The sequence below is a fragment of the Scardinius erythrophthalmus genome (assembly GCF_964197995.2).
Source record: "Scardinius erythrophthalmus genome assembly, chromosome: 17".
In the NCBI taxonomy this organism is placed as follows: Eukaryota; Metazoa; Chordata; class Actinopteri; order Cypriniformes; family Leuciscidae; genus Scardinius; species Scardinius erythrophthalmus.
The window spans coordinates 26,193,982-26,219,306 of record NC_138237.1 but is presented as its reverse complement, the minus strand read 5'-3'; the positions used below and the strand labels follow the sequence as shown (position 1 = coordinate 26,219,306).

The window sequence follows — 25,325 nt, the reverse complement described above, 5'->3', positions numbered from 1 at the left end:
CGGGCCTTAAATGTTACTTACACCCCCGTAGCTGGAAACAATAGATCACGTAATAACCTTATCTGGAGTGATTTCTTACTGCTTTTGATTGGATAAAAAATAAATGCTCTCCATGAGAATATCTGGCAGACGTTTCTCTTGGTGAGGTAGATGTTAAGAGAGAGAGAGAGAGATTTTCTCCCTCTCCCTATCCTCAAATATCTGTTGTTATTTTTTTGGCTAAGGCTTTGACTCATGTTGGCAGAAGTGACCCAAATAAATGCACTAGCACCAGTCATTTAGGGGGGTGGGGTGTTGGGGGGTTTAGGGGTGGGGTTAGAAAAAACAGGAAAAAAAAACATAATGTACAAGACCCAAGTGTGCTAGTTTCCCTAATTACGTAGTGTTCGTTCATCCTTACTTTTTTCTCTCTCTCTCTTTCATACTGACCCCCCACCCCTTATCCTTCTTGTTTAAGACATGGGTGTGTAATGATTTGCTTTTGGGGGATAAAACCCACAGTTTGGAAGTGGAGAGGGATATTACAGAGCAGGATGGCCCGGAGTAAGGTACCTCTGCTCTTGCATGGATTTCTCCAGCTGTTTCTGTGTAGACCCTCCCTTCAAGGAGGTAAGGTGTCTTCAAACTCATTTGGCTTTTTATATCTTATTGCATTACAGGTGTACTGCTGTTTTGGCAATAGCATCACACGCTCTCTTAATATCAGTACCATATTGCCAACAGTGGATGCAGTTATTTGTTATCTGTATTCTGAATGTTTTACAGGTAAAGGATGGATGAATAAAAAGTAAGCAATTGTTGTCCTTTACTGAGGACATGCTGTGTTTTATTGTTGCAGGATGGTTTATTGTGTCAGTGAAATTTGACTTAAGTCTTGTTCCTGCATTATCTTTTAATCTTAATTAAACTTTACAGCGATAAGGCAACATTGCCCATCCATGATTCGGTAAAGCTACAAGCTCTTCAAATAAAATGAGCTGAAATAGCAAATATAGACTATATATTTGACTTAATCATACTTTTTTTATTTTTGGATTATGTTGTTTAAACTAAATATTAGTATTAGAGTGAAATCTGATGTATTTGCATTTGGTGAAAGTTTTTGATACAAAGAAACCAGATGGATTCTTATAAACAATGTAAATTGCATTTTTAAAGGATTTTAATTCACTTTCATTTTGGATAAAACAAGGTTTCCCACTTGTCATCTTTTATTCATGTGGAAGGAAAGATCTGAGAAGTTCTAGTCCAGATCATTACAATATACGATCATACACTAACAAGCCATAAGCTTGTCCCAGAGGGTTTGTCCCAGAGGACTTGAGCTGTTTAGTTCTAAGCTCTTGGATAAGGTCATGTATAGGATGTTGTTCTTCATATGAATCAAATCCATTCTCTGTTCCCCTATGCCTCACTGAGGACACACAAACGCATGTGGTAGTGCATTTAGTGCTGTTTGAGGCTGCACATAAAAGACTAGATGTGGAGATTAGATAGAACCCCTTTGGGTATGTGGCATCATCACTGAGTAAAGAACAAGAATGGTCCTCATAAACTGGTAATGTGTTGCAGGAGTGAGATCCTAATATGCATCGTCTGACATTAAAAAAAAAATGTTTTTAATGGGTTTGCAGTGCGGTGATATTCACAGCAGATTTGGTCATTTCTACTAATAATGTTTCAGAAAATATTCTCTTTATTCCCCTCATCAATTTCTGCCTTTCTTTGTAGTTTGTCAGGTCAAACACACAACTAAATGCTTCCTTATGTCCTCAGTCTGGCATGCTATCCTGCATGGGACATATTAATAAAGACGTTTATTAATGTTCTCTTTTTCTCTCAGGTATCTACATACCAGCTGGTGCAGGGGGAGGAGCTGGAGCTGGATTAGGGGCTGGTGTTGGAACTGGAGCTGGACTTGGAACCAATATAGGAACTGGTCCAGGAGGTGGAATTGGTTCTGGAATCGGAGGTGTTGGGCCAGGAGTTGGTCCTGGAGGAGTTGGAACAGGATTAGGTCTAGGTGCTGGTCCTGGTGGATTTGGAACAGGGCCAGGAATTGGAGTCAGACCTGGAACTGGTGAGGTTTTACATTTATTCTTAAACAATTTGTGTGCAATTAGTGTCTATAGCTTGCATATCAGTGCTCTATCAATCCTATATATAATGTCTATATGGGGGGGCAAGGTACTGGACTGGGTACTGGAGGCCTTGGGGGAGTTGGGCCTGGTGGTGGAGGGCTTGGTACAGGAGGACTTGGTACTGGTGGATTAGGCACTGGAGGACTTGGAACAGGTTGCTGAAATTTTCTGCACATATTACTTGTAATTTATCTTAAACTGCTGTTGCATGATTGAAAGAAAATGAATAAACAAGTGTCATTTTTATTATTTACTTTTATAAAATTGTATTAATTTTATTATCTCTGATTAACATAATAAACTATTCAAGGGCATGCTGTCAAGGCACAAAAAGGACCTAAATATGTAATAACCAATTTATGTTTTCTAATAGGGCCATTTGTCAAGCCACCTAAAACAGGTGCGTTGTAACTAATGTTAAAATTTTGGATTAATGTTATTGATGAAGATTGCCAGAGACATTGATTTTACATCAGATGAGACGTTCATTTTGTTAACACAGGAGGATATCTACCAGGAATTGGACCAGGTGGTACAGGTGTTTTTCCTGGAGCTGGATCACTTAGACCTGGAGGAGTTGGTCCTGGTGGTATAATTCCGGGTGGCATTGGACCTGGTGGCATTGGTCCAGGAGGTATTGGACCTGGTGGCATTGGTCCAGGAGGTATTGGACCTGGTGGCATAGGTCCAGGAGGCTTTGGAGCCGTGGGAACTAGACCTGGAGGGACTGGCCCTGGTGCTGGTGTTGGAACTGGAAGCCTTGGAGCAGGTATTGTTTCTTTAAAAGTAATTTTACTAATAAGTCATCAAACATATCTCAACTATTCCTTAACAAGGTTCTGCTAGTCTTTGTGGGATTGTAGAATAACTCAATTACCTGTGCCAAATAATACTGGAAACTTCATATTTGTTGGGTAAGGGGGTAGACTGAGATTGATCTATTTCTGGGAAGCACTTTTTTCACTCACCCTATATGTTTTATCTGTAGGTGTTGGTGGCAAACCCCCTAAACCTGGTGAGTGGGAGAAAACTGCAGTCAATAAAGTGCTTGTATATATTAACAATTTTAACAACATACATTAAATTGAGCAAACAATGTATTGGTTTCATTGAGGTTTGCATGAGTCTTTCTTCACACAAACAGGTTATGGGGGTATTCCAGGCACTCTTGGAGCTGGAGGTCTTGGTGGTGCTGGTGGTCTTGGGGGCCTTGGACTGAGGCCAGGGGGTGCTGGCCTTGGAGGTTTAGTACCTGGTGGTTTTGGTGTTGGTCCAGGAGCTGGTGGTTTTGGCACAGGGCTACCTGGACAAGGTAGATAAACTCCACTGTGCTCCACAAAGTTAAACTTTAAGGTAGACAATCTTTTATTTATAATGATGTTTCTAAGAATTCTTTTTGTTTTTTCAGGAGTTGGTGTGGGCACTGGTGTGGGAGGGCTTGGTACTGGTGGAGTTGGTCCAGGAGGTGCTGGAAGAGGTTAAAAATTTAATAAAACTGCTTGTAAATGTTAACTATTTATGGATATTTAAAAGCATAACCCCAAACATAGGTTTTGTTTAGTACAGTTTTTTTTTCCTGCTTCTAGGTGTGGGAGGAAAACCCCCCAAAACAGGTTAGCAATCTGTAAGATGCACTGTTTAAGATTTATTGTTGGACTTTGGTCTTATATATATACATATACACATTATTTACAGGTTATGGCGGCCTTGGTGGCTTTGGACAAGGTGGCATTGTCCCTGGTGGTGTTGGACCAGGTGGCATTGTTCCTGGTGGATATGGACCAGGTGGCATTGTCCCAGGTGGTGTTGGACCTGGTGGAGTTGGACCAGGTGGCATTGTCCCAGGTGGAGTTGGACCAGGTGGCATTGTCCCAGGTGGTGTTGGACCTGGTGGAGTTGGACCAGGTGGAGTTGGACCAGGTGGCATTGTCCCAGGTGGAGTTGGACCAGGTGGCTTTGGACCAGGTGTCTTGAGTCCTGATAATACATCTTTATTATTAATAGTAGACAAAGAACAGTAGTTGTTTTAATACCTTTATACTGTTTTTTTTCACAGTACTATTTCAATAAAATAAATAATTTTGCATTGTCACAGGAGCAGGCAGAAAACCTGGGAAACCAGGTATGATGTAAATATAAAAAGTATTTTGCAATTACTACAAAAACACTGTGCACTCACACTTTAAATCCACATTTTGTTTTCACTGTGAAAGTTACTATTTCTTATTAATTCTTATAGCTACTGCAAAGCGGCATACTGTCAGCGGTTTTGAAATGCATTTACCTTTGATGGTCTAAATTTAGGTTATGGCTGGCCTGGGGGTTTCGGTGGTGGACCATTTGGAACAGGAAGTCTTGGAGCAGGAGATCCCAGGATTGGTGCTATTCCACTTACACCTGGAGGTGCTGGAACAGGCTACCCATCAGGTGGTAAGGATACACTTTCTTTCCTCCTAGGTTATAGACATAAAATAAAGAACATTTTACGGCAGTTATGAAAAACTTGGATAAAATGTTACAATAAAACTAAGACCATTCTAAAAAAGCATAAAGTGATCATATTTTTCTTTCTGAGGTAAAAATGAAAAATGAACATGCTTTGCTGCTTAAAAAATGGAATTTGATTTTAGGCAGCTATGGTGGATACGGTGGGCCTGGAGGTCTTTATCCTGGAGCTGGAACAGCTGGCCAGAAGCCACCAAAACCAGGTAGAACTAGATCTATGGACATGAGTATTGGTATAAATAAAGGTGTATTACTTTGTTACTTGTGGTAGGACACAAATCTTGATTAAAGCATCTTGTTTTACATCACAGCAAAATATGTCTTCTTGGCAAAAGATTTAAAGCACATTTTTCAAGAAAACATATTTAAACTGCTTGATTCTTCTGAAATGGGATTTGTACCTGGTGGTGTAGGATTTGGTCCAGGTGGTGCAGGAATTGGACCTGGTGGTGCAGGAGTTCGGCCTGGAGGTGTAGGAATTGGACCAGGAGGCACAGGAATTGGACCAGGTGGCACAGGACTTGGTCCAGGTGGAGCAGGAGTTGGTCCTGGAGGTGTAGGAATTGGACCTGGTGGTGCAGGAGTTCGGCCTGGAGGTGTAGGAATTGGACCAGGAGGCACAGGAATTGGACCAGGTGGTGTAGGAATTGGTCCAGGTGGCACAGGACTTGGTCCAGGTGGAGCAGGTGTTGGTCCTGGAGGTGTAGGAATTGGACCTGGTGGTGCAGGAGTTCGGCCTGGAGGTGTAGGAATTGGACCAGGTGGTGTAGGAATTGGTCCAGGTGGCACAGGACTTGGTCCAGGTGGAGCAGGAGTTGGTCCTGGAGGAGTAGGAATTGGACCTGGTGGCACTGGAACTGGAATTGGAGGAGCAGGAGTTGCGCCTGGTGGAGGTAGGTTTTGAGTGGCATAATTGTTTAACTGATTTATTTATTAAAGTATCTTAATAATAAATATTAGCATAATAAATTGTTCGCAACTTCATTATGGCTCATAGCACCTTTTCTCCCCCAAACTGGATTACCTGGAACTGGGACAGGCACTGGGGGCAAGGTCGGAAAGACTGGGAAGGCACCAGTGCCAGGTAATCGGCGTCTATTGATAGAGCTCCCCTTTTCTGGAATAGTTTTAACAAATCTTTGATAAGAAAGCATTGTTTTATATTTTCTCTTTTTCTGCATTCAAACAAGGTGTTGGGATCCCTGGGTTATACCAAGGGGGTATTGTTCCTGGACAAGGTGAGTGACTGAATTTGTCAGTTACAAGATTTTCCAGTGTTTCTAGAATATTCACACAGATATAACAAATCTGCTTTTTTGTTTTTATGTGTAGGCTTTGGTGGTAGAGGCATTCTGCCAGGTGTAGCCACAGGATCTCAAACTGGTAATTATTTGCTATAATAATTTATAGCTTTATCCAACAATGAAAATGTTTTCTGAAGTGCTCTCCACTATTTTATTGTTTAAAGGGCAGCTTGGTCAAGGTGCAGTTGGAGCCAATGGTAAATTAAATTACTGAAATTACAGTTCTTTCAATAAGGTAGGAAAACTACTTATAATAGAGATATATTCTCTTTTCTCTTGCAGGAGGCCGCGGAGGTTTTGGTCAACAAATACCAGGCGTGTTCCGTGGATATCCTCTTATATCACCTAAATCTGGAGGTAGTAGGCATTTAAAATTGTCCATTTACCCATGGTAGTTATTCACATTTGATATAAACCATAATACACTATACTTGCCAAATGATTACAGTGTTTTAGAGTATTTATAGAAATTTACTTTCTACCTCATTCAAGGCACAAGCGCTGCAAAGTCTCAGGCTAAAGCTGCCAAGTATGGTAAGTCATGCAGGAACAATATTTCAATACATGTCAAAAGAACATGCTTGATATTTTTGACTCTGCTTTCAGGTGCTGGTAGTGTTCCTGGTTTAGGTGGTGGGCTTGGTGTAAGAGGTGTACCTGGTGCAGGTGGTGTGCCAGGAATAGGCGGTGTTCCAGGTGCGGCTGGTATACCAGGCATTGGAGTCATTCCTGGAACTGGTGGCGCAACTCCTGGAGTCTTATATCCGGGAGCTGGTGGTGTTTATCCTGGAGGTAAATTTAGGGTTTACTATAAATAGACTGAAATATTTAGAGATATTCTAAAACAGTGACAATTGCTTGAGTATTATAATATCTATGAATTGTCTTTCATCGGGAGCTGGGGCAAAAGCTCGTAAATATGGTAAGAAAACCTTCAAATTCTTGTTATATGCAATCACCTGGTGTTAATAAATTACAGCAGATATAAGGGTGAAACCAGGGTGAAATTTTTCATCAGTTACATTAAAAAGTAGACATGAAAAATGAACAGCTGATTTTGCTTGTTTGACATTTATCATGCAGCATGTAGCAAATGCTCTTGGCAAATATAGAAACAGAGAATCATCTTAATTTCTATTAATTTTGGGTTGTCTATTTTACAACGTCAGGGATAGGAATTGGTGGAGCGGGAGGACTTCCTGGTTCTGGCTTGGGAGTGGGTGGTCTTGGAGCTGGAGGACTTCCTGGTTCTGGCTTGGGTGGTCTTGGTGGACCCCTTGGTTCTGGTTTAGGAGCTAGTGGTCTCCCCGGAGCTGGAGTTGGTCCTGAAGGTATCTTGAAAATAATAATATTAGATGAAAATGACTTTGTTTTGCTGCTGAAAGTTAATATTATTATTAACCGCACAACTATGTCTGCTATTCTGTCATTTTTTAGGATATGCTGCGGCTAAAGCAAGAAAATATGGTATGACTTTACATTCTGCATTTTGCAATGTGATAGATCTATTGAAACGAAAAAAAAATAATAATGGAATTGTTAAAAGTCTTCAGTGTCCATAAATTATATATATCTGACTAAACAACTCTGCTCCTGGAGAGTTACAGTACCTTCCTGTCCACCTAAATCAGGGTGCTGAGGATTACTTTAAAATTACAGGCAGGTGTGTTCAGACAGGAAGGAACTCAGGAAGGTAGCTCTCCAGGAACGAGGTTGGCTGTACCTGCCCTAGCTTTTCACAGAATACATGAGAAATGATTTGTCATGATTGAATGCTATGCAGATTTGTTAAGTATTATGTATCCAATGAGATTCTCCAACCTTATTGTAGGAGGTCAGTCAAAATTTCAGACTTAAAGGAGTCGTTCACTTTTAAATGAAAATTCTGTCATCATATACTCACCCTCATGTTGTTTCAAACCTGTATGAATTTCTTTCTTCTGCTGAACAGAAAGGAAGATATTTAGAAGAATATCAGTAACCAGACAGTTTATGGGTCCCATTGACTTCCATAGTATATTTTTTTCCTACTATGGAAGTCAATGGGACCCAGAAAGTGCCTGGTTACTGATATTCTTCTAAATATCTTCCTTTCTGTTCAGCAGAAGAAAGAAATTCATACAGGTTTGAAACAACATGAGGGTGAGGATATGATGACAGAATTTTCATTTAAAAGTGAACTACTCCTTTAATTCTTGTCTCTTTTTAATCAAAGATAAAAAGGAAAATATTATAAATGTCCCTCTTAATGATTTAGTAAATATTGTATACCCTACATCAGGACTCCTCAACTGGTGTCCCACAGGCCAAATCTGGCCCTAATAATTTTTTATTAGATCCTCTGATTGTTTTAGATTAAATCACTGTATGATATATCTGTACTCTCCACCCAAAACTCAAGACTTTACTGAGATTCTACCACAGTCATAGAAACCGTAAGAAAGGAAAAACATTCATATTCATTGATAATTGCTTTTTAGCTCAGCTTGGACGTCATGGTGGGACTTTAGGTACTGGAGGATTACCAGGTGGAGGTCTTGGGACTGGAGGATTACCAGGTGGAGGTCTTGGGACTGGTGGACTACCTGGTGGAGGTCTTGGGACTGGTGGACTACCTGGTGGAGGTCTTGGGACTGGTGGACTACCTGGTGGACGCCTTGGGACTGGAGGACTACCTGGTGGAGGTTTTGGGACTGGAGGACTACCTGGTGGAGGTCTTGGGACTGGAGGACTACCTGGTGGAGGTCTTGGGACCGGTGGGCTACCTGGTGGAGGTCTTGGGACTGGAGGACTACCTGGTGGAGGTCTTGGGACCGGTGGGCTACCTGGTGGAGGTCTTGGGACCGGTGGGCTACCTGGTGGAGGTCTTGGGACCGGTGGGCTACCTGGTGGAGGTCTTGGGACTGGTGGGCTACCTGGTGGTGGACTTGGTGGATTACCTGGTGGAGGAGCTGGTGGACTGCCTGGTGGTGGATTTGGTGGTCTTCCTAGCGGTGGTTCTGGAGGACTTCCTGGCTCTGGTACAAAATGATACCATCATATTGTATGATGTAAATTTTATTATAACGTTTTGAGGTCATATTACATACTTTGATGCTTTGCAGGATATGCAGGGGCAAAAGCTCGTAAATATGGTAAAACAACAGTTAATTCAATCCTTTAACTTACTGTTAAAATAATTTTGATGGTTTATTGATAGCATTTATTATCCAAACTTTATTGTAGCTTACAACCAAATATATTATTTTTGCTTTTCTAGGTCTACTTGGTGGAGGTGCTGGTTTAGGCCCAGGCACTGGATTAGCTGCAGGTATTCCAGGTGGATTACCAGGCGCTGGTGTTGGAATAGGTGGGGCAGGGGGTATACCAGGAACTGGAGTTGGATCTGGTGTGGGTTACGGTCCAGGAGGTTTACCCCGTGGTGGGTTTGGTCCTGGAAGTGCATTTGGACCTGAAGGTAAATCGGTATTTACATTTATTAAAAAAGTAAGTCTAAATAGTTTTGAAAGGACTAACTCTTAGAATTATTTTTAAATCAGTAGAAAACCAGAAAAGGTCATGGTAATTTTCCACCAACATTTCTTCTAACCCTAAAACACAACACAATGCAATGTGTAATTTAAAAAGTAGGTAAAGCACCTGTGAAAAATCACAGTACATTGTGCCCTATTTGTAAGAACTTTTCTCAGACTGTAGTTTACTCCCATGTGTTGCTCTAGTATATATATATATTATTATTATTTTTTTATTTTTTTAAGGAAAAGAGGGAAAGAAGAGAAAGCGAAAGAGAAGGAAGGTTACTAACCACCAGACTTCACTGAGAGTACCCTTGATAGCCCATAGCATTTCTGTATTTTCCCCTCAGCAATGTGGTAAAAAGATGAAAATTCTTAAGTGTAAGGGACCACAAAGACAATGCATTGATATACTTTGCACGGGATATTGCCTGTTGAGGAGTGTGAATGGATGTTGCACAACTCAGTTTTACAGCTTTCTCTACACAACTGCCTATTGAGTTTCTTCTATCTAGACAGTCTATGAATAATGTACAAGGTATGACATTCTTTTTGCAGGAATTCATAGACAGGCAAAGCATCTCTAAAAAAAAAAAAAACCTCACAAACCATAGAAATGCAATGTCATAAGAAAATGATAGCTTTGGCCTTTCTTGGAGTTTAATTAAACCCTGGCCAATCTGGAAATCTAAGTAACATGTCTAGCCAGATGACCTTCCTTTGGGTTGGCTGTAAGTTTAGCCATCACATTCTTGGGCACATTCTAGTGTCTTATCAGTGTTCTCAGAGGGGATAACTGCATCATTCAAACACACGGCAATGTAAGTTTAGTGTGGTTGGAGCACAATGTTTATCTACTGGATGGTGCTTTAAGCATAGGTAGTTTTTCCATACTCTGCTCTTCTTTCTTTATAGTTCACTAATGTGTAGTCATGCATGACCACATTGGCCTGGCCAAGGTTTTTCCATAATCTGCTCTTCTTTCTTTATAGTTCACTAATGTGTAGTCATGCATGACCACATTGGCCTGGCCAAGGTTTTCTGAGGTGACGTCTTGAATTTGCTAGACTGGAGTTTTTTTATTAGCAGGTGAACAGTGGTAAAGATATGGATGTTTCTGCTCAGATGCCCCTCTCTAGATAGGAGTGTTGCAGTCAGTGTATTTTTCGAAGGTATGCAGTGATGCAAGGATCAGTGGAGGTCCCCACAGGGGCACTACCACTTTTTGTGGTTTACTCTGATTTGAGACACTGAGATAAAAGAAATTGAAATCCTAATAGTAACACTGTTTTTTTAGAGACACAATTAGCTAAAAGGTTTACATTTTCAAAATAAGAATTTTATGTAGCTTAAACCACTGAAAAATCTAAATTCTTCTCAAACATTGTTTTCTTATATTCTAGGATATGCTAGGGCCAAAGCTCGCAAATATGGTAAGGGGAAGTTAAATAATTTTGTTCTAAAAATTTTAGAGTCCATGTAGGAAAATCTAATTATAAATGACATTTTTTCATGCATTTTTGCAAAAAGGGGTTCCAGGTGGAGCTGGTGGAATAGGATTGCCTGGAGGATTCGGAGGGTCACTTGGTAGCGGAACAGCTGGAGCTGGAGGAGGAACACCAGGTGCCGGAACTGGACTAATCGGTGGTTATGGGCCAGGAGGAGTACCTGCTGGAGGATATGGACCTGGCTCTGGAGGTATGCTGACAAACATTCCCCCCCGGTTTCACAGACAAGGCTTAAACTAATCCCAGACTAAAATGCATGTTTGAGCTGTTTTAACTGAAAGCAACTTAAAACTGAAAGTAATGGCATATCTTTAAAATATGTTGTTTTATCTCAAGATGCAGACCAGTAATGTTTTTTTCTAAGGCACATTAATAAAAGCTACTTAAATGCCTCAATTGAACTAATCTGTTAAACTGGGCCTGAATTACATGCAGTTAGGAGGTTCTGTTAATTTCCATTTCTACATTTATTCTTTGTATGTCACTTTGAATGCAGCCTATCCAGGTGGACCAAAGGCTCTTAAATATGGTAGGATATTTTAAATCAGTATTGACATAGTGTTTTTTTTTTTCTACAACTTGGCATTCGCACTTATTAAATTGTTTTAATCCAGGTCCTGGTGGGAGCGGAGGGGCTCCAGGACTTGGTCTGCAGGGTCAGGTAGGAACCGGTCCAGCTGGAGGATTTGGTACAGGGGCAGGGCCAGTTGGAGGTTATGGTCCAGGGACTGTAGGAGGTCCTGGATTTGCTGGAACAGGACTGCCTGGTAGTGCTGTTGGAGCAGGAAGCAGAGGAGGGCTTGGGCCTGGGTATGGAACAGGTGCTGGAGGTAATTTAAGCGAGTCAAAAATGAGTAATTTACACAGGCATTAGAAAATGTGTATTATTAAAGCTGTATCTGATCTACATGTCTTTCAATTTATTACACATAATGCCCTATAGGATATGGACCTGGATCAAAAGCAGCAAAATATGGCAAGTTTAAATATATAATTGTACTACATACACTTACATATGTCTTGCAAGTGGCTGTTGATCATTAGTTAATTTACTCTACATTCAAAAAGTTATAAACGTTATTAAATATTTTATTAATATATATATTTTTTCAAATATATATTCATATTTCATGTACATTAAATACTAATATTTAAATAATTATGTTATGTTTAATTATATCAACTTATTGATATTATATACTTGCAAGTTTAAAATGAAATATTTGCCTTGTAATGACAAAAAATGAGTCTAAACCCCGTAGTATTTTGACAGGTTTACCTGGTTCTGGAGGTGCGTTAGGAGCAGGAGCTGTACCAGGAGGAGGCGCTGGATGTATGTGAAGCAATTTGGCATGCAACTGTTTTTTTTTTTTCTCTTTAAAGGGATACTCCACCCAAAAATGAAAACTCTGCATTTAAGCACCCTCATGTCGTTTCAAAACCTGTTTGCCTTTCTTTCTTCTGTGGAACATAAAAAAAGATAATTTGAGAAATGTCAAGGGTTTTTTCATACAATAAGTCATTATTTGGTTCTCAACATTCTTCAAAATATCTTCTTTTGATTTTCTGCAGAATAAATAATTATATACAGGTTTAGAACCACAGGGTTAGTAAATTAGCACGTTTACATAGATGCTGATAACTCCCAAAATTCAGCTTATTGAAATAATCTGTTGTCCCAGTTGACATGCAAACCAATAACCCGGCAATGCAAGTAAACCGTGCTTACAAGATTTTATTAATAAATCAGGTTATTTCCCACAAGTGACATCAAAATGTAATCATTCTTGTATCTGTCTTTGAGTATTCCATCCAGTTATGTTGGTTGTGATGTTAAATCAAGTATGAAAAACAGAGTATTCCAACATGTCAGCGGGAATCTTACAGACTCATACATTATCCTCTCACGCAGCATTTTGACTGTACCGCTTCTACTTTGGCTGCACGAGATGAGAATGCTTTTGCAATACATTTCCTCCTCATCACAAAACCCTCACTCTGTCTGGATGCTCTTAAATCTGCAGTAAGGACGCTTTCCTGTCACATATCACATGTGTACTTCAATAAGTCAACAGAAGACAGGTTAATGTGTATACATGCTGGGCGAAGGGGCAAAATCTAGCTATGTCGATCAGTTTATGCTTAAGCCGTTTATGACCATACTCCGATAATGGAAAACGGGTTAACGTGTTTACATGAGCACATGCATTGTTTGCTTATTAAGCATAATCGGGTTAAGATATGTGCATGTAAATGTGCTCAATGATGACAGAATTTTCATTTTTGGTTTGAGTATCCCTTTAAGATATGCATAATATACCCTAAAATTTGAATAGATTATTAGACATTTTACAAAACAAACTAACAACTGATTTGTATGCTGAATTTGAATAATAAGTTTAGAATAACTTATTTTACTCTTTTTTTCAGTTCTGCCATATGGGGGATATGGAGGTAAAGTTTTAAAAACTAGATGTGCAATGCTGATCACTAAACTTGAGACATAAAATACTGTTTTAATACAATTGGTTTAAGCATCTGTGAGTGAATCTCCTGTTATATTTCATTCTAAAGGGTATCGAGGAGCACAAAAACCACCTAAATATGGTAAACCACTTATTGTACCTAACTTTCACAATTAAAATACCACATGTATTCAGGCTAAGATTTGACCTCATGCATCTGCATCTAACAGGACAACCAGCTGGTGGGGTTGGAAGTGCGTTGGGTGGGTCGGTACCAGCAACTGGTGGAACTGGGGCCACAGGAACTGGAGTTGGAACTGGTGGGTGATCACTGCTAAAAGAGGACTAAACTAAACAACAGTTAATAGATACAGGAAGGAATTCGTTTACATGCTCAGTGTTTCATCTCATGTGGTGTAGGTGGGGCTGGAGGTATACAAGGTTCAGGAACCAAGCAAGACAAATATGGTGAGTTTGTGATCTTTGGTTATATCATCTCTCCAGTATAATATAATATTACTGTTCTAATTTTTTATTTAAATCCAGGGGTACCAGGCATCACAGGAGGACCAACAATTCCAGGTAGTACAGATGCTTCCGGAACAGATCGTGGAGCAGGTCCTAGACCTGGAGTTGATGGAGGTAATGCAATTAATTAATTAATGTTCTTTAATGTACTTTATTAAGATACACGCATGTAATATCCAAAATAGTGCCATAACTACCAGTCTTATCTGATCCCTGTTTAGTGATTGGCAGTCCTGATGGTGGAACTCGTAGGGATGGAGGTCAAGGACATTACTTTTTTTCTATCAATTATAGACATTTATTATTTGTTGTTTAGCTGTTAATTCGTTTGTTCCTGCATTGTAATTTTAACATTTTGTTAAACACACAGGTGGAACAAAAGCTCCCAAGACTGGTAAGAAAATGTTTAATTTTCTTCTTTCCACCCCATATATCTGGAAAAAACAATTGTCGTTTTGAAATTATACAAAAAAACGAGCAGGCGATTCCTTTTAGCCACCAGTTTTATTTTGTGATCATTTTAGAATCTGGAGGACCAATAGAGGGATCAGGTGGGTCCATTGGAGGTTGCGTTATAAGTATTTAATGAACAATGGAACATTTTACGGCCTTAAGTTTGATTTCCAACTTTCTGAATATGATAGGAACTGAGCAGTATGTAATATTTTTCAGGTGTTACTGGTGGCCCCATTGAAGCTGATGGGCTTGATGGAGCTGCTGGGACAAGAACACCCATCTTAGCGGGAGAAAGACCAGGTAGACCCTTCCGGATCAGTGAGCTTGTAGACATCCTTATATTTAGCATTTTTCCATTTATTTTTGGTCACTGTATTATGGACAGATGAACTTGAAGGTGCCAAGTGCTGCCTTTCATATTTGTACTTTTCCACTCTCCACTGTATGTAAATGTACTTACAACACTTATTGTTAAAGTCTATCATAAGCTTACAAATCTGTGTTTTAAAGGAATAGTTCACACAGAAAAGGAAATTGTCAACATTACCTCATGATGATATTCCATGAGCTGTATGAAAAACGTTCAGTTTTGTCAGAATATTCTTTAAAAATCTCAGCTTTTGGTCACCAGAAGAATCAAAGTCATACAGGTTTTGGAGTAAATTATGGCATAATTTTATTTTTTAGCCAATTATTCTTATGATGGTAAAACAAGCTATTCATATTTACATTTACAGTGGAATTATATTATATTGCTGTCAGTTTACTATATAGCAGCTGTTTCTTCATGTGGATCATATTATAGCGAAAGAAAATGAAGAGCTACATAATACCACATTTTTGGTTCATGTTTTAGGTGTGTAATTTGTCTAATTTGTATTTAGCTTCTAGTTGTGATATCAGTCATTTATTAAGTTTGAAAAATCCTAATTACCACTGACAATTACAACTGACATTCTCTCTTTTCAGGGGGAACGGGATTGCCAAGGCCAGAGAGTAAGATCTGTCTTCATAACTTTAAAAATAATGACCTCACAAGTAATCACTGAGCTCAAGATTATTTTCTCAGTTTCTTCTTTTGGTTGGTGGTGGAGTTCTTCGAGCTGATTAACATAAAATTATCCAACTATGCCATGTTAAAAAAATTTCCTTCGTCAGACTATAATTTGCTAATGTTACATCTCCCTCTAGTGGTAGGGGAGTCTCATGCATACGGATGTAGTAGCCTATAAAACCTTATTTTAAAACTTTTTGAGCTTGTGAATGCTTTTTTCTTAATCCAAAAACATTTTACATTTAAAAATCAGACACATAACATGTTTATGACACAGAGGCAACTTTATTGAATAACTTGTTCAGACTTAATAATGTGTTTACAGGGGGCGGGGCTTAAGGTTAGTCAGTCAGTTTAGTGAGTAGTCCTAAAATGAGAATTTTCCTTTGAAAAGTATCTTTTTATGTTTTTGACAGATTGTCAGTTTATCTGGAAATAAAGTCTGTGGTTAACATTGCTTGAAGAGATTCTTATGCTTTGTTCATTTGTAAATGTATGTTCCAGTGTGACTGAATCTCTTCAAATAACTATATTTTCTTCCTTAGGAGTTGGTGATAGTGGAACATTACCGGGAGCTAAACCACTAAAACCCCCAGGTACTTCATGCCATTCACTTTTACCCTTACTGTCTCAGTATTTTTGGGCAAGCAGGTGCTTTTTTATTTGTAAAAAGTTTTATTTCACTTGTCCTACTGTAGGCATTGGAGGTGGAGCCATTGCTGGACGTGGAGATACTCCGGGCACTATTGAAGGAGGACCTGGAAGTGTAGGCAGTGTTCCAGGTGGAGTTGGTGGTGGAACAGGAGGAGTTGGTGGAGTTCCAGGTGGAGTTGGTGGTGGAACAGGAGGAGTTGGTGGAGTTCCAGGAGGAGTTGGTGGTGGAACAGGAGGAGTTGGTGGAGTTCCAGGTGGAGTTGGTGGTGGAACAGGAGGAGTTGGTGGAGTTCCAGGTGGAGTTGGTGGTGGAACAGGAGGAGTTGGTGGAGTTCCAGGAGGAGTTGGTGGTGGAACAGGAGGAGTTGGTGGAGTTCCAGGTGGAGTTGGTGGTGGAACAGGAGGAGTTGGTGGAGTTCCAGGAGGAGTTGGTGGTGGAACAGGAGGAGTTGGTGGAGTTCCAGGTGGAGTTGGGGGTGGAACAGGAGGAGTTGGTGGAGTTCCAGGAGGAGTTGGTGGAGTTCCAGGAGGAGTTGGTGGAGTTCCAGGAGGAGTTGGTGGAGTTCCAGGAGGAGTTGGTGGAGTTCCAGGTGGAGTTGGTGGTGGAACAGGAGGAGTTGGTGGAGTTCCAGGAGGAGTTGGTGGAGTTCCAGGAGGAGTTGGTGGAGTTCCAGGAGGAGTTGGTGGAGTTCCAGGAGGAGTTGGTGGAGGAGTGGGAGGAGTTGGTGGAGGACCAGGTGGAGTTAAACCTCCTAAAGGTAATTTACCAGCTTTTTATGTGCATGTTTATAAAATGATAAATCTATTAAAATCAACATGTTTTTTTTTTCTAGTTTATGGTGGTCCAGGTGGAACTGGAGCTCTGGGAGTTGGAGGTGTGGGTGGAGTAGGTCCGGGTGGAGTGGGAGGAGCGGGACTTCTACCTGGAGGTGGTGGTCTGCTACCAGGAGGTGGAGCTGCAGGCACAGGATTCGGGGCGCAGAAACCAGGCAAAAGTAATCAAAGCATTGATCAGATCAACAAACATTTTATTGTGGAATATTAAAAATAATTCAATGCTAAATTTAAACAAAACAAAATTAATGAACACTTAAATATCTTAAAAACTGTTTTGGGAAAACGATTATGTTTTACATAATGAGCATTTTTTGGCCTTCAGTTAGAAGCTTAACATCTACAGAAGACTTAGGCTTTGTAAATCTATTGCAGGTTATGGTGGAGCTGGAAGTTTTGGAGTCGGTGGGATCCTACCAGGGACCGGTAACTCAAAAAAGCCATCATGTTCCTAATATTTTATGCACCAGTCTTGTGCTGAGAACTATATTTTTAAAACTTTTTTGCAGGCCTCAGGTTCCCCAGTGGGGCTGCAGTGGGCGGAAAACAAGGAAAAGGTGTCAGAAAACATTCTCGATATTCCACAATTCTTACAATAAAAATGCAGTTTGGTTGTATTTATGCACATGGACTGAACTAGAAAGACTGTTAAATAACTCTTTATCACTTTGATCAAAGTTTATGGGGCAGCAGGCACACTTGGTGGGCTTGGAGGCCCAGGCGGATATGGAACAGGACCCGGTGGCTATGGAGGTGGTCCGGGCGGTTATGGTGCTGGCCCGGGCGGTTATGGTGCTGGCCCGGGCGGTTATGGTGCTGGTCTGGGCGGTTATGGTGCTGGCCCGGGCGGTTATGGTGGTGGCCCGGGCAGTGCCGGTGGACTTGGAGGTATTTACACATTTCATGCTGTATTTCCCTCACAATTTTTTACATTTAAATATTCTAATATTTATTTGTTTTGTAAGGGCTTGGTTATGGTCCTGGCGCATTAAAACCACCTAAAAGTATGTAAAACTCATTAATTGATCACTTTAATTATGCAATAACCAATCCTTAGGCAAAATTCATAATCACAATAAAAAATGTCATGTGTTATCAGGCTATGGAGGAGCTGGGACATTGGGTGGGGCTGGAAGAGGAGGAGTTGGTGGAGGTCTTGGTGGTGGTCAAGGAATTGGACCAGGAGGTGCTGGCGGAGGTCCTGGAGGAGTTGGAGTGGGTGGAGGTATCATGCAGTTTAATATACATTAAACATAAGTTTGACAATAGTGCAAAAAAAATGAGGAAATTTGATTAAATGTTTTTTGTTAGAATAGAGGAATACATTTGAAGAGTTCAGATGCAAAAACCTCTAAGTGCCATCTGAAATTTTCTTCTAGAATGATCATTTTTATCAAGCTCATATATTTAAGTTAAGAAATTTCACTTAAATGGCAATGAAAATTACCTATTAATTGCCATTTAAGTGAAATAACTGAACTTAAATATACGAGCTTGATAAAAATGATCATTCTAGAAGAAAATTTCATATAGCACTTAGAGGTTTTTGCATCTGAACTCTTCATTTATAGAATTGTATGGAATTAGATACAATTATAATTAGATGTCAGTCGTAATTATAAATAAATGACAATATCCATTGCAAATGTATACCAATATATATATATCCTAGTTCACCTTGAAATGCATTCACTACACATCGGTGTCTTAAATAGTTAATATGAGTTTGCATAGGTGCCAGATATCCAGCTGGAGCTGGGAAGCCTGGGAAATCAGTGGCCGGTTGCATAAACTGCTTAGACTAGTCTAACAACAACATCTAATGTTCTTCAAGACGGGTCATAACTATAAGCCAGTTACATAAAAAGGTAGATTTGGTCTATTTTGAATCCGAAAAGTAAGACTGATTAGCTGTAATAAACTGCTAGTTAGTCATGCTAGTTCTTAAGACTCAGTCTTAGGTTAATAGCTGTGTTTATGCAGCTAGCCCCAGGTTCTTGTTTTTTAAAGTATTAACATAATTGTGACTAATTATTACAATGTCATCATTGCATTAGCTTTAGGGCCTGAATTTATATTCACCATGAATAAATCTACTAATGGTAGAGAGGCAGACCTTGTGAAAAAGAAAAACGCTTAATTGTTCTTCAAATCCTCAAAGTATATATTTAAAAGCTTTACTTATAATATATTGTGAATGAAATAAAAGGCCACATAAGTTTTCTTAAAAAATACCCTTTCAGTAATCTCAAATAAAAAGTTGGACTTTAAATTACATTGTAATTAATGTTTTTATCTTTTGTCATGCTAAAAGTACACTTTGATGTGTTGACTAACATACTAAAGCAAATGTAAATTAACTGATTATAATTTTAACTGTAGAGCTATTTGATATTACATTTGAAGTTAATATATTTCATAATGTACTGAAGGTAACACTTTTTTTCTCTCGATTGTGCGCTTCAGACATTCTCTTAACTGTGAGTAACTTTGCAACTACAAGTCAACTAGCAGTCATTAGAGTATTAGTAAACTGTCTGCTTAATATCTGTCAACACTTTATTTTGATGCTCCCCAACAGACATTCTACTGACTATAAGTAACTTTGCAACTACATGCCAACTTTTCTACTATCCCGAAACCTAACACCTAACCCTAACCCTAAGAGTTAATTGACATGTATAGTTGCAAAGTTACTTATAGTTAGTGGAGCGTCTTAAGTGGACTATTGAAATAAAGTGTTATATGCTGTAATAAGTACTCTTTTTAAAAGTATGCTAAAGTTTTTTCTTTTCCACAAGAACAGAATCACTAACATCTATTAAGACCCGTAGCAGATACCAGGTGATCAGATGTGGATGTGGTTGAAAACATAATTGGAGAATTATATTCGTAAAGACAACACAAGTTGATTCAGTTGGAAAATAGCCAATTGAAACACTACTGACATCTTTACCATCATATGGTAATGATGATGATGTAGATCTCACTTCACATGTTGTTTTTATTGTAGGCTATGGAGGTTTAGGTGGAGCTGGAGGTCTTGGAGGAGGTGCTGGAAGCCCAGTAGGAACCGGTGGAGGTAAAGTTTCTGTTAATATCTTCCTGTTAAAAATTTTCAGAGACCATATTATATTTTATTTTACTTAATGTTATTTTAAAGTGTTGGCTTCTAAATGGTCTATGGTTTCCATATCCTGGCTTCTGTTTTTCATAATGAGCCTACCTCAAATGAGTTTGCCAACAGTAGTTTTTGTAACATTGTTACTAAGTTATGAAGTTAATTCTAACTATATCTCATTCTTATATGTTGAATATGTTACTGTTATTTTAAGTTTGATATGTGTAAATAGGTCTAGTTTTACAGGTATAAAACCTAATATTTCACGAACTTAAAGGAGAACTCCGGTCAATTTTAACATTGAGCTCATTTTTTTGTAAATTTGGAGTGCTGTCAATACAGAGAACAACGACAAAAATCGGTGTTGCCTACACCGTGTTATCCTCTTTTTAAAATTTGCACCCTGTTGACTTTAATGGGGCAAGTGCTAAACCTGCTTTTAGCCTCTTAACATCCTTGATGTGTCATTACAAGTGCACAGGTCATGTGAGTCATTCCTTCGGCGTGAATACGGTGAATCTGACTGCAGTAGATGTGAAAGATATTAATAAAAGTGATGTTAATTCAGCCAGCGCACATACCTGTGTTTACATCCTGTTTTCGGTCGAAGTCCATAGTAATCGATTGTCGAGTTCACACGCATGATCATAGGTAACTAAACCTATGCGCATGAACTCGACAATCGACTACTTTGGACTATCTCAATGTTAAAATTGACCGGAGTTCTCCTTTAACCAACATAAAATCAAAGAGGGCATAAAGTTTGTGTTAGGGAGGTTTAAGGAGTAAAATTTTGGGATTAAACGGGTTAAGGATACATACTTACATGTCACTTCACTGTAAAAAAAAAAAAAAAAAAAAAGATCAGTTAAGTTAACTTTAAAAAAGTGAGGAGACCCGTTGCTTAAATTAATTATATAAACTTCATGAGTAATTGAAAAAATTAAACTATGTGGACTTTTTTTCAAATATGCATGAAGTTTATTTACTTAATTTTAAGGCAACAGGTTTCCTCACTTTTTTTTAAATGAATTCAACTGATCACATTTTACAGTGTTGAGATTAATTATTTCATAGGTGTGAATGAAATTTTATGTTTGAGACAATTTTCCTTTTATTAATTGTAATGTTTGGTGTCAGGTCTCAGGTACCCAGGAGGAGCAGGGACAGGTAAATCAGGTAAATTCACTTAACTTACTGCATGATTTTTTTGTGTGTGTGTCAATTTCTTATTCATTTGTCTCAGCAACTGAATGAGCATAAATTGCATGTAAAATTTGTTGGCTGGTTGCCATCAGATGGATGGATTTACTTACTTGCGTTTGTTTCAACGTCTTAAAGGCTATGGCACGGGTGCCTTGGGTGGTCAGGGCTATCAGCCAGGTGAGCCATTATATCATTCCTCAATTCTCTTTGAGGAAATGGACTTATCCACACCTTTTCAGTTGAATTAATGAAGCACATTGAAAGAACAGATATCAAGATACGGATTTACAGTAGATCTGTTTCTCTTGCAGGAGGTGGAGTCCCTGGATATGGGACTGGTGTAGGTCCAGGTGCTGGAAATCAACAGCCATATCCAGGTAATGAAGACATCATGGCACCTTTAATGTGCACATCACCAACTCTGAGGATTCGAGAAAGCTTTTAGATGTTATTCAAGAGTTAGTTGACCAAAAAAGGAAAATTCTGTCTTGATTTGCTCACGCTCATGTTGTTCCAAACCCATGTCTTCTAAAGAGACACGATTACTTTTTATGATAAACGGATTTAAATGGTAAACAAAGCTCAAATGTGCTGGCTCGACACACAAGAACTGATGAGGTTTGTTCTAGTGCGTCGTACCATATTTGACGTGCTCTATATTGATACATTTTTAGATGTGAATAAAAAGCTAAGATAAATCTGTTCATCATACAAAGCGATGAAACGGCGCAATTGACGCTTCAAAAAGTTCATAAAAAGTTGAGTGAATGGACTTTCAGGGACAAAAATCTGCCCGATTTTAAAAGATCTTCATTTGTGTTTCGAAGATGAACGGAAGTCTTATGGGTTTGGAACGACATTAGGGCGAGTAAATGATGAAAATGATGAGAATTTTCATTTTCGGGTGAACTATCCTTTTAAGTATTTAAATGAGAATAAAGAAATGGGGGCAAAGCAAAAAGAAAAGTAATTTTCCATTACAGTTCTGAATAAATTACATGAGTTTGTATGATTGTTCTGTAGACAACAAGGTTGCATATATAAACAGACATTCAGCAATGCATGTGTGTGGAAAGAAATATAATACATGTGCTGCTATGCCAGGGAAATCATTTATAAAATGTAGGAGTGTGATAGTATAGCAAATTTACTTTAATGATTTGAATTTCTCACAAAACAAAAAATGTAAAAAATCATAGCTGGGAAAGACATTGAAATTATCTATACAAAAATTTCTGAATCCAAACGTTACCAGAGCGACATTTTTAAGGTGTGTAAATAAATAAGTGACGTTTTCTTGTACCTGTGTGTTTTAATAATCATTGTAAGTGGTTTAGAGTGATTACTGAGAAGTTGTGATGTTGTATTGTAGGTTATGGTGGCACTGGCGCAGGGGGAACTGGAAGTGCTCCACTTACACCTCAGCAATGTAAGACATGCTGCTATTACAGCAAAATCATTGTTAGCTAATATTTCAAATGCAACCCATGATAAAATGAGAGTTTGGCCTAAACCTGTACATTATCCACAGCCATTTGCAAGTATGTATTGCATTTAAATGTGTGATCCTTTTATAGCAAAAGCAGCCAAATATGCAGCTCTTCAAGGCTTTCTAGGTGCAGGAGGCTACAGAGGTACGTAAGCAGAAATAAAGGCACTTCTCTCAATCTTCCTCGCTCAAGCAAGTGGTAAAATATTTAACCATGTAACCTACGTGTAAAACTATATAGACATATTTAAGAAAAACTAATAAAAAAACACACTCACACAACTAAATTATTAAATATATATATATATTAACTCAATTATCCTAAACTAACACTGTTTGTAGTTTGAATAAACTCACTGTTCTCAATAGTGGCAGTAGTGACTGTGTTTTCCTGTAGGGGGCGCCGGATGCCAAGGCAAATACTGCGGAAGGAGAAGGAAGTGAGAAACCAGCGGATAGAAGTGACCTCATAAACAAGTGGTGCTACTGCCTGATCTCAAATGCACTTTTTTTTACAGTTTAAAAGTGCCTCATGTAATATGTGAGAAAGATTGGAATTTGCATTCAAGGTTTTTTTCAGCCATATGATTAGATGTGAACCTCACAAGGCACTCTTTGCACTGCCTAACTCCCTTATTTACTACTTATGTCACTAGACATTTCCTTTGCTTGATTTTTTAATAACAAATCAGACATTTTACCATTTAATGTTCCATCTTAAACTGCTGCAGTTCCAGCTGTGCATCTCTTATGGTTTTGCTGCAGTGGCTCACTTGGTGAATATTCAGACACATGTCGTTTAGGGTTGTGTCGCTGCTATTTCAGGATGAACCGACTGTGGGGGAAGCAGCGTCATTTTCTGGCAATGTATCAAAAAGTAAAGGCAGCCTAATCTCTTTCTAGCTGTATGCTTAAGACTTCATGAATGGATATTTTGTCTTTCCAGGATCTTCAATCTTTCAAAGTATAGTCAGTCACACAAAAGAATGGGATTTAGGCATGCAATTTTTTTTTTGTCTTAAAAGAACAAAATGCTTGTCATTACTGCAGTAGACAGCATCTAAGTACTGAGGATTACAAGCTGTCTTCAAAGATACCTCAGGAACTTGAAGCGGTTTCTTTTCTAGTATCCTGACCCTTCCTTGTTTTTGTTTGTTTGTTTTAACATAACTCTTATTAAATTAAAATGTTGGGTTTTTAAGAGTATCTATGCATTTAACCTAACTCATTTTGGTGTTTGTGTGTTGTGAATGATGTAGGCTATCTGTGTTTGTATAAGTGCAACTATTCAAATGTGACCTGAAAGTATGATAGAAGCAATTCTTCTAGAGAATCGCTTCACATTGTTTACCTTTTTGTTCTTCACTTTTATGCACTTGTTACTTTTGTGAAAGTCCAACCAGTTCACATGTTTGTATGATCTTTGATTTTATTTGGGCCTTTTATCCATCATCTACATTTCTAAAAAATAAATTGTAAAACAAAAACATGTCTTTGTTTTCACTCAAAATCTCCTCCTTAAATGCAGGGCTATTTTAAGGACACATGAAAAGACATGTGGGATTTTGGTTTTAAAAAATTTAATATTTAAAATTAAATTTCACAAATGTTTTCTGTGGGTCTTATCACCAAAACTCCAGTAATGTAATATATGTAATAATTTTATTTATATATTATTTATATACAATGCAGTGAAGGCAAATTTTAACTGAAAGGTTGAACTGTGTTCTCAGGACAAGGGTATTTTTATAAATGTCAGCTCGGGGCAAGTTGTTACATATTTTGAACTTTTAAAGCTACACTGTGTAATTTTTTAAGTTGATTCTTAGCAAAAAACACTTTGTTCTTTCAAAATGATATGTGCTCATTAATGTGTAATTACTTCTACCAACTAATCAAGTATTCTCATAAGCGTAGAATCTGCCGTTTAGAATACATACGAGCGAGCCGCTCGAATGGTGGCAGCCATGTTGAGCCTCCATCTTGAAAATACATTAGCCAAAGAGGGACATACCTGGAAATTCAAGCTTCGCCTTTCGCGTTTTTACACTCAGTGGCACCGTGACGAATGCGAGGGGGAGATTACTTGTGACTGCCGGCAGATATGAAATAATACGGCCACCGTAGGAGTTAAAACGCCCTCGGAATGGGAGGGGCTGGAAAGTAATATTCAGTTGGTAGTCATAAACAATTTCACCGCTAGATGGGAGAAAATCCTACACAGTGTAGCTTTAAACAATTGATCTCTTTTTTGGCCAACACAACAATTTGAGTTTTTTAGATGTTTATACCATGTTTCATAACACTTTACAATAAGATCCCAATTAGTTAATGCATTGAATAACATTAAAGGTAGGGTAGGTAATTTCGGAGAGGCTAGCAATAATAGCGAGCTATCTTTGAAAGTATATATGCTTATCATGTTAAAACCTAACAGAAAAAATATCAGTGGCATAAGATCTTAAGATATTATATAATGTATATGAGAAGATTCTTGAAAATTCTAGATATGTATATTACTAGAGTGTGTGTGTACGGTCTACAA

At 38.7% G+C, this 25,325-nt stretch overlaps 1 protein-coding gene across 1 annotated transcript; it reads left to right on the top strand.

The window, feature by feature from the left end:
- Positions 1 to 533: 533 nt before the first annotated feature.
- On the top strand, positions 534 to 24,257 carry elnb (elastin b; the record flags this gene model as incomplete). The annotated part of the gene is made up of 59 exons (XM_081390236.1): positions 534 to 609; positions 1,844 to 2,080; positions 2,188 to 2,295; positions 2,515 to 2,541; positions 2,644 to 2,910; positions 3,130 to 3,156; positions 3,286 to 3,453; positions 3,550 to 3,618; positions 3,728 to 3,754; positions 3,837 to 4,106; positions 4,237 to 4,263; positions 4,446 to 4,571; positions 4,772 to 4,849; positions 5,060 to 5,539; positions 5,644 to 5,730; positions 5,837 to 5,884; positions 5,979 to 6,029; positions 6,115 to 6,147; positions 6,233 to 6,307; positions 6,443 to 6,484; positions 6,557 to 6,742; positions 6,849 to 6,872; positions 7,120 to 7,281; positions 7,388 to 7,417; positions 8,431 to 8,970; positions 9,055 to 9,084; positions 9,210 to 9,407; positions 10,869 to 10,898; positions 10,996 to 11,163; positions 11,470 to 11,502; positions 11,588 to 11,803; positions 11,917 to 11,949; positions 12,247 to 12,306; positions 13,404 to 13,427; positions 13,548 to 13,580; positions 13,669 to 13,758; positions 13,859 to 13,906; positions 13,985 to 14,080; positions 14,188 to 14,226; positions 14,337 to 14,360; positions 14,491 to 14,517; positions 14,639 to 14,722; positions 15,392 to 15,418; positions 16,022 to 16,072; positions 16,175 to 16,300; positions 16,490 to 16,888; positions 16,964 to 17,125; positions 17,340 to 17,390; positions 17,474 to 17,521; positions 17,643 to 17,852; positions 17,930 to 17,968; positions 18,064 to 18,189; positions 19,978 to 20,046; positions 21,226 to 21,264; positions 21,427 to 21,468; positions 21,603 to 21,668; positions 22,664 to 22,720; positions 22,869 to 22,925; positions 23,178 to 24,257. 59 exons carry the CDS (start codon positions 534 to 536, stop codon positions 23,222 to 23,224), a joined length of 6,114 nt encoding a protein of 2,037 aa, XP_081246362.1. The 3' UTR covers positions 23,225 to 24,257.
- Positions 24,258 to 25,325: the final 1,068 nt, after the last annotated feature.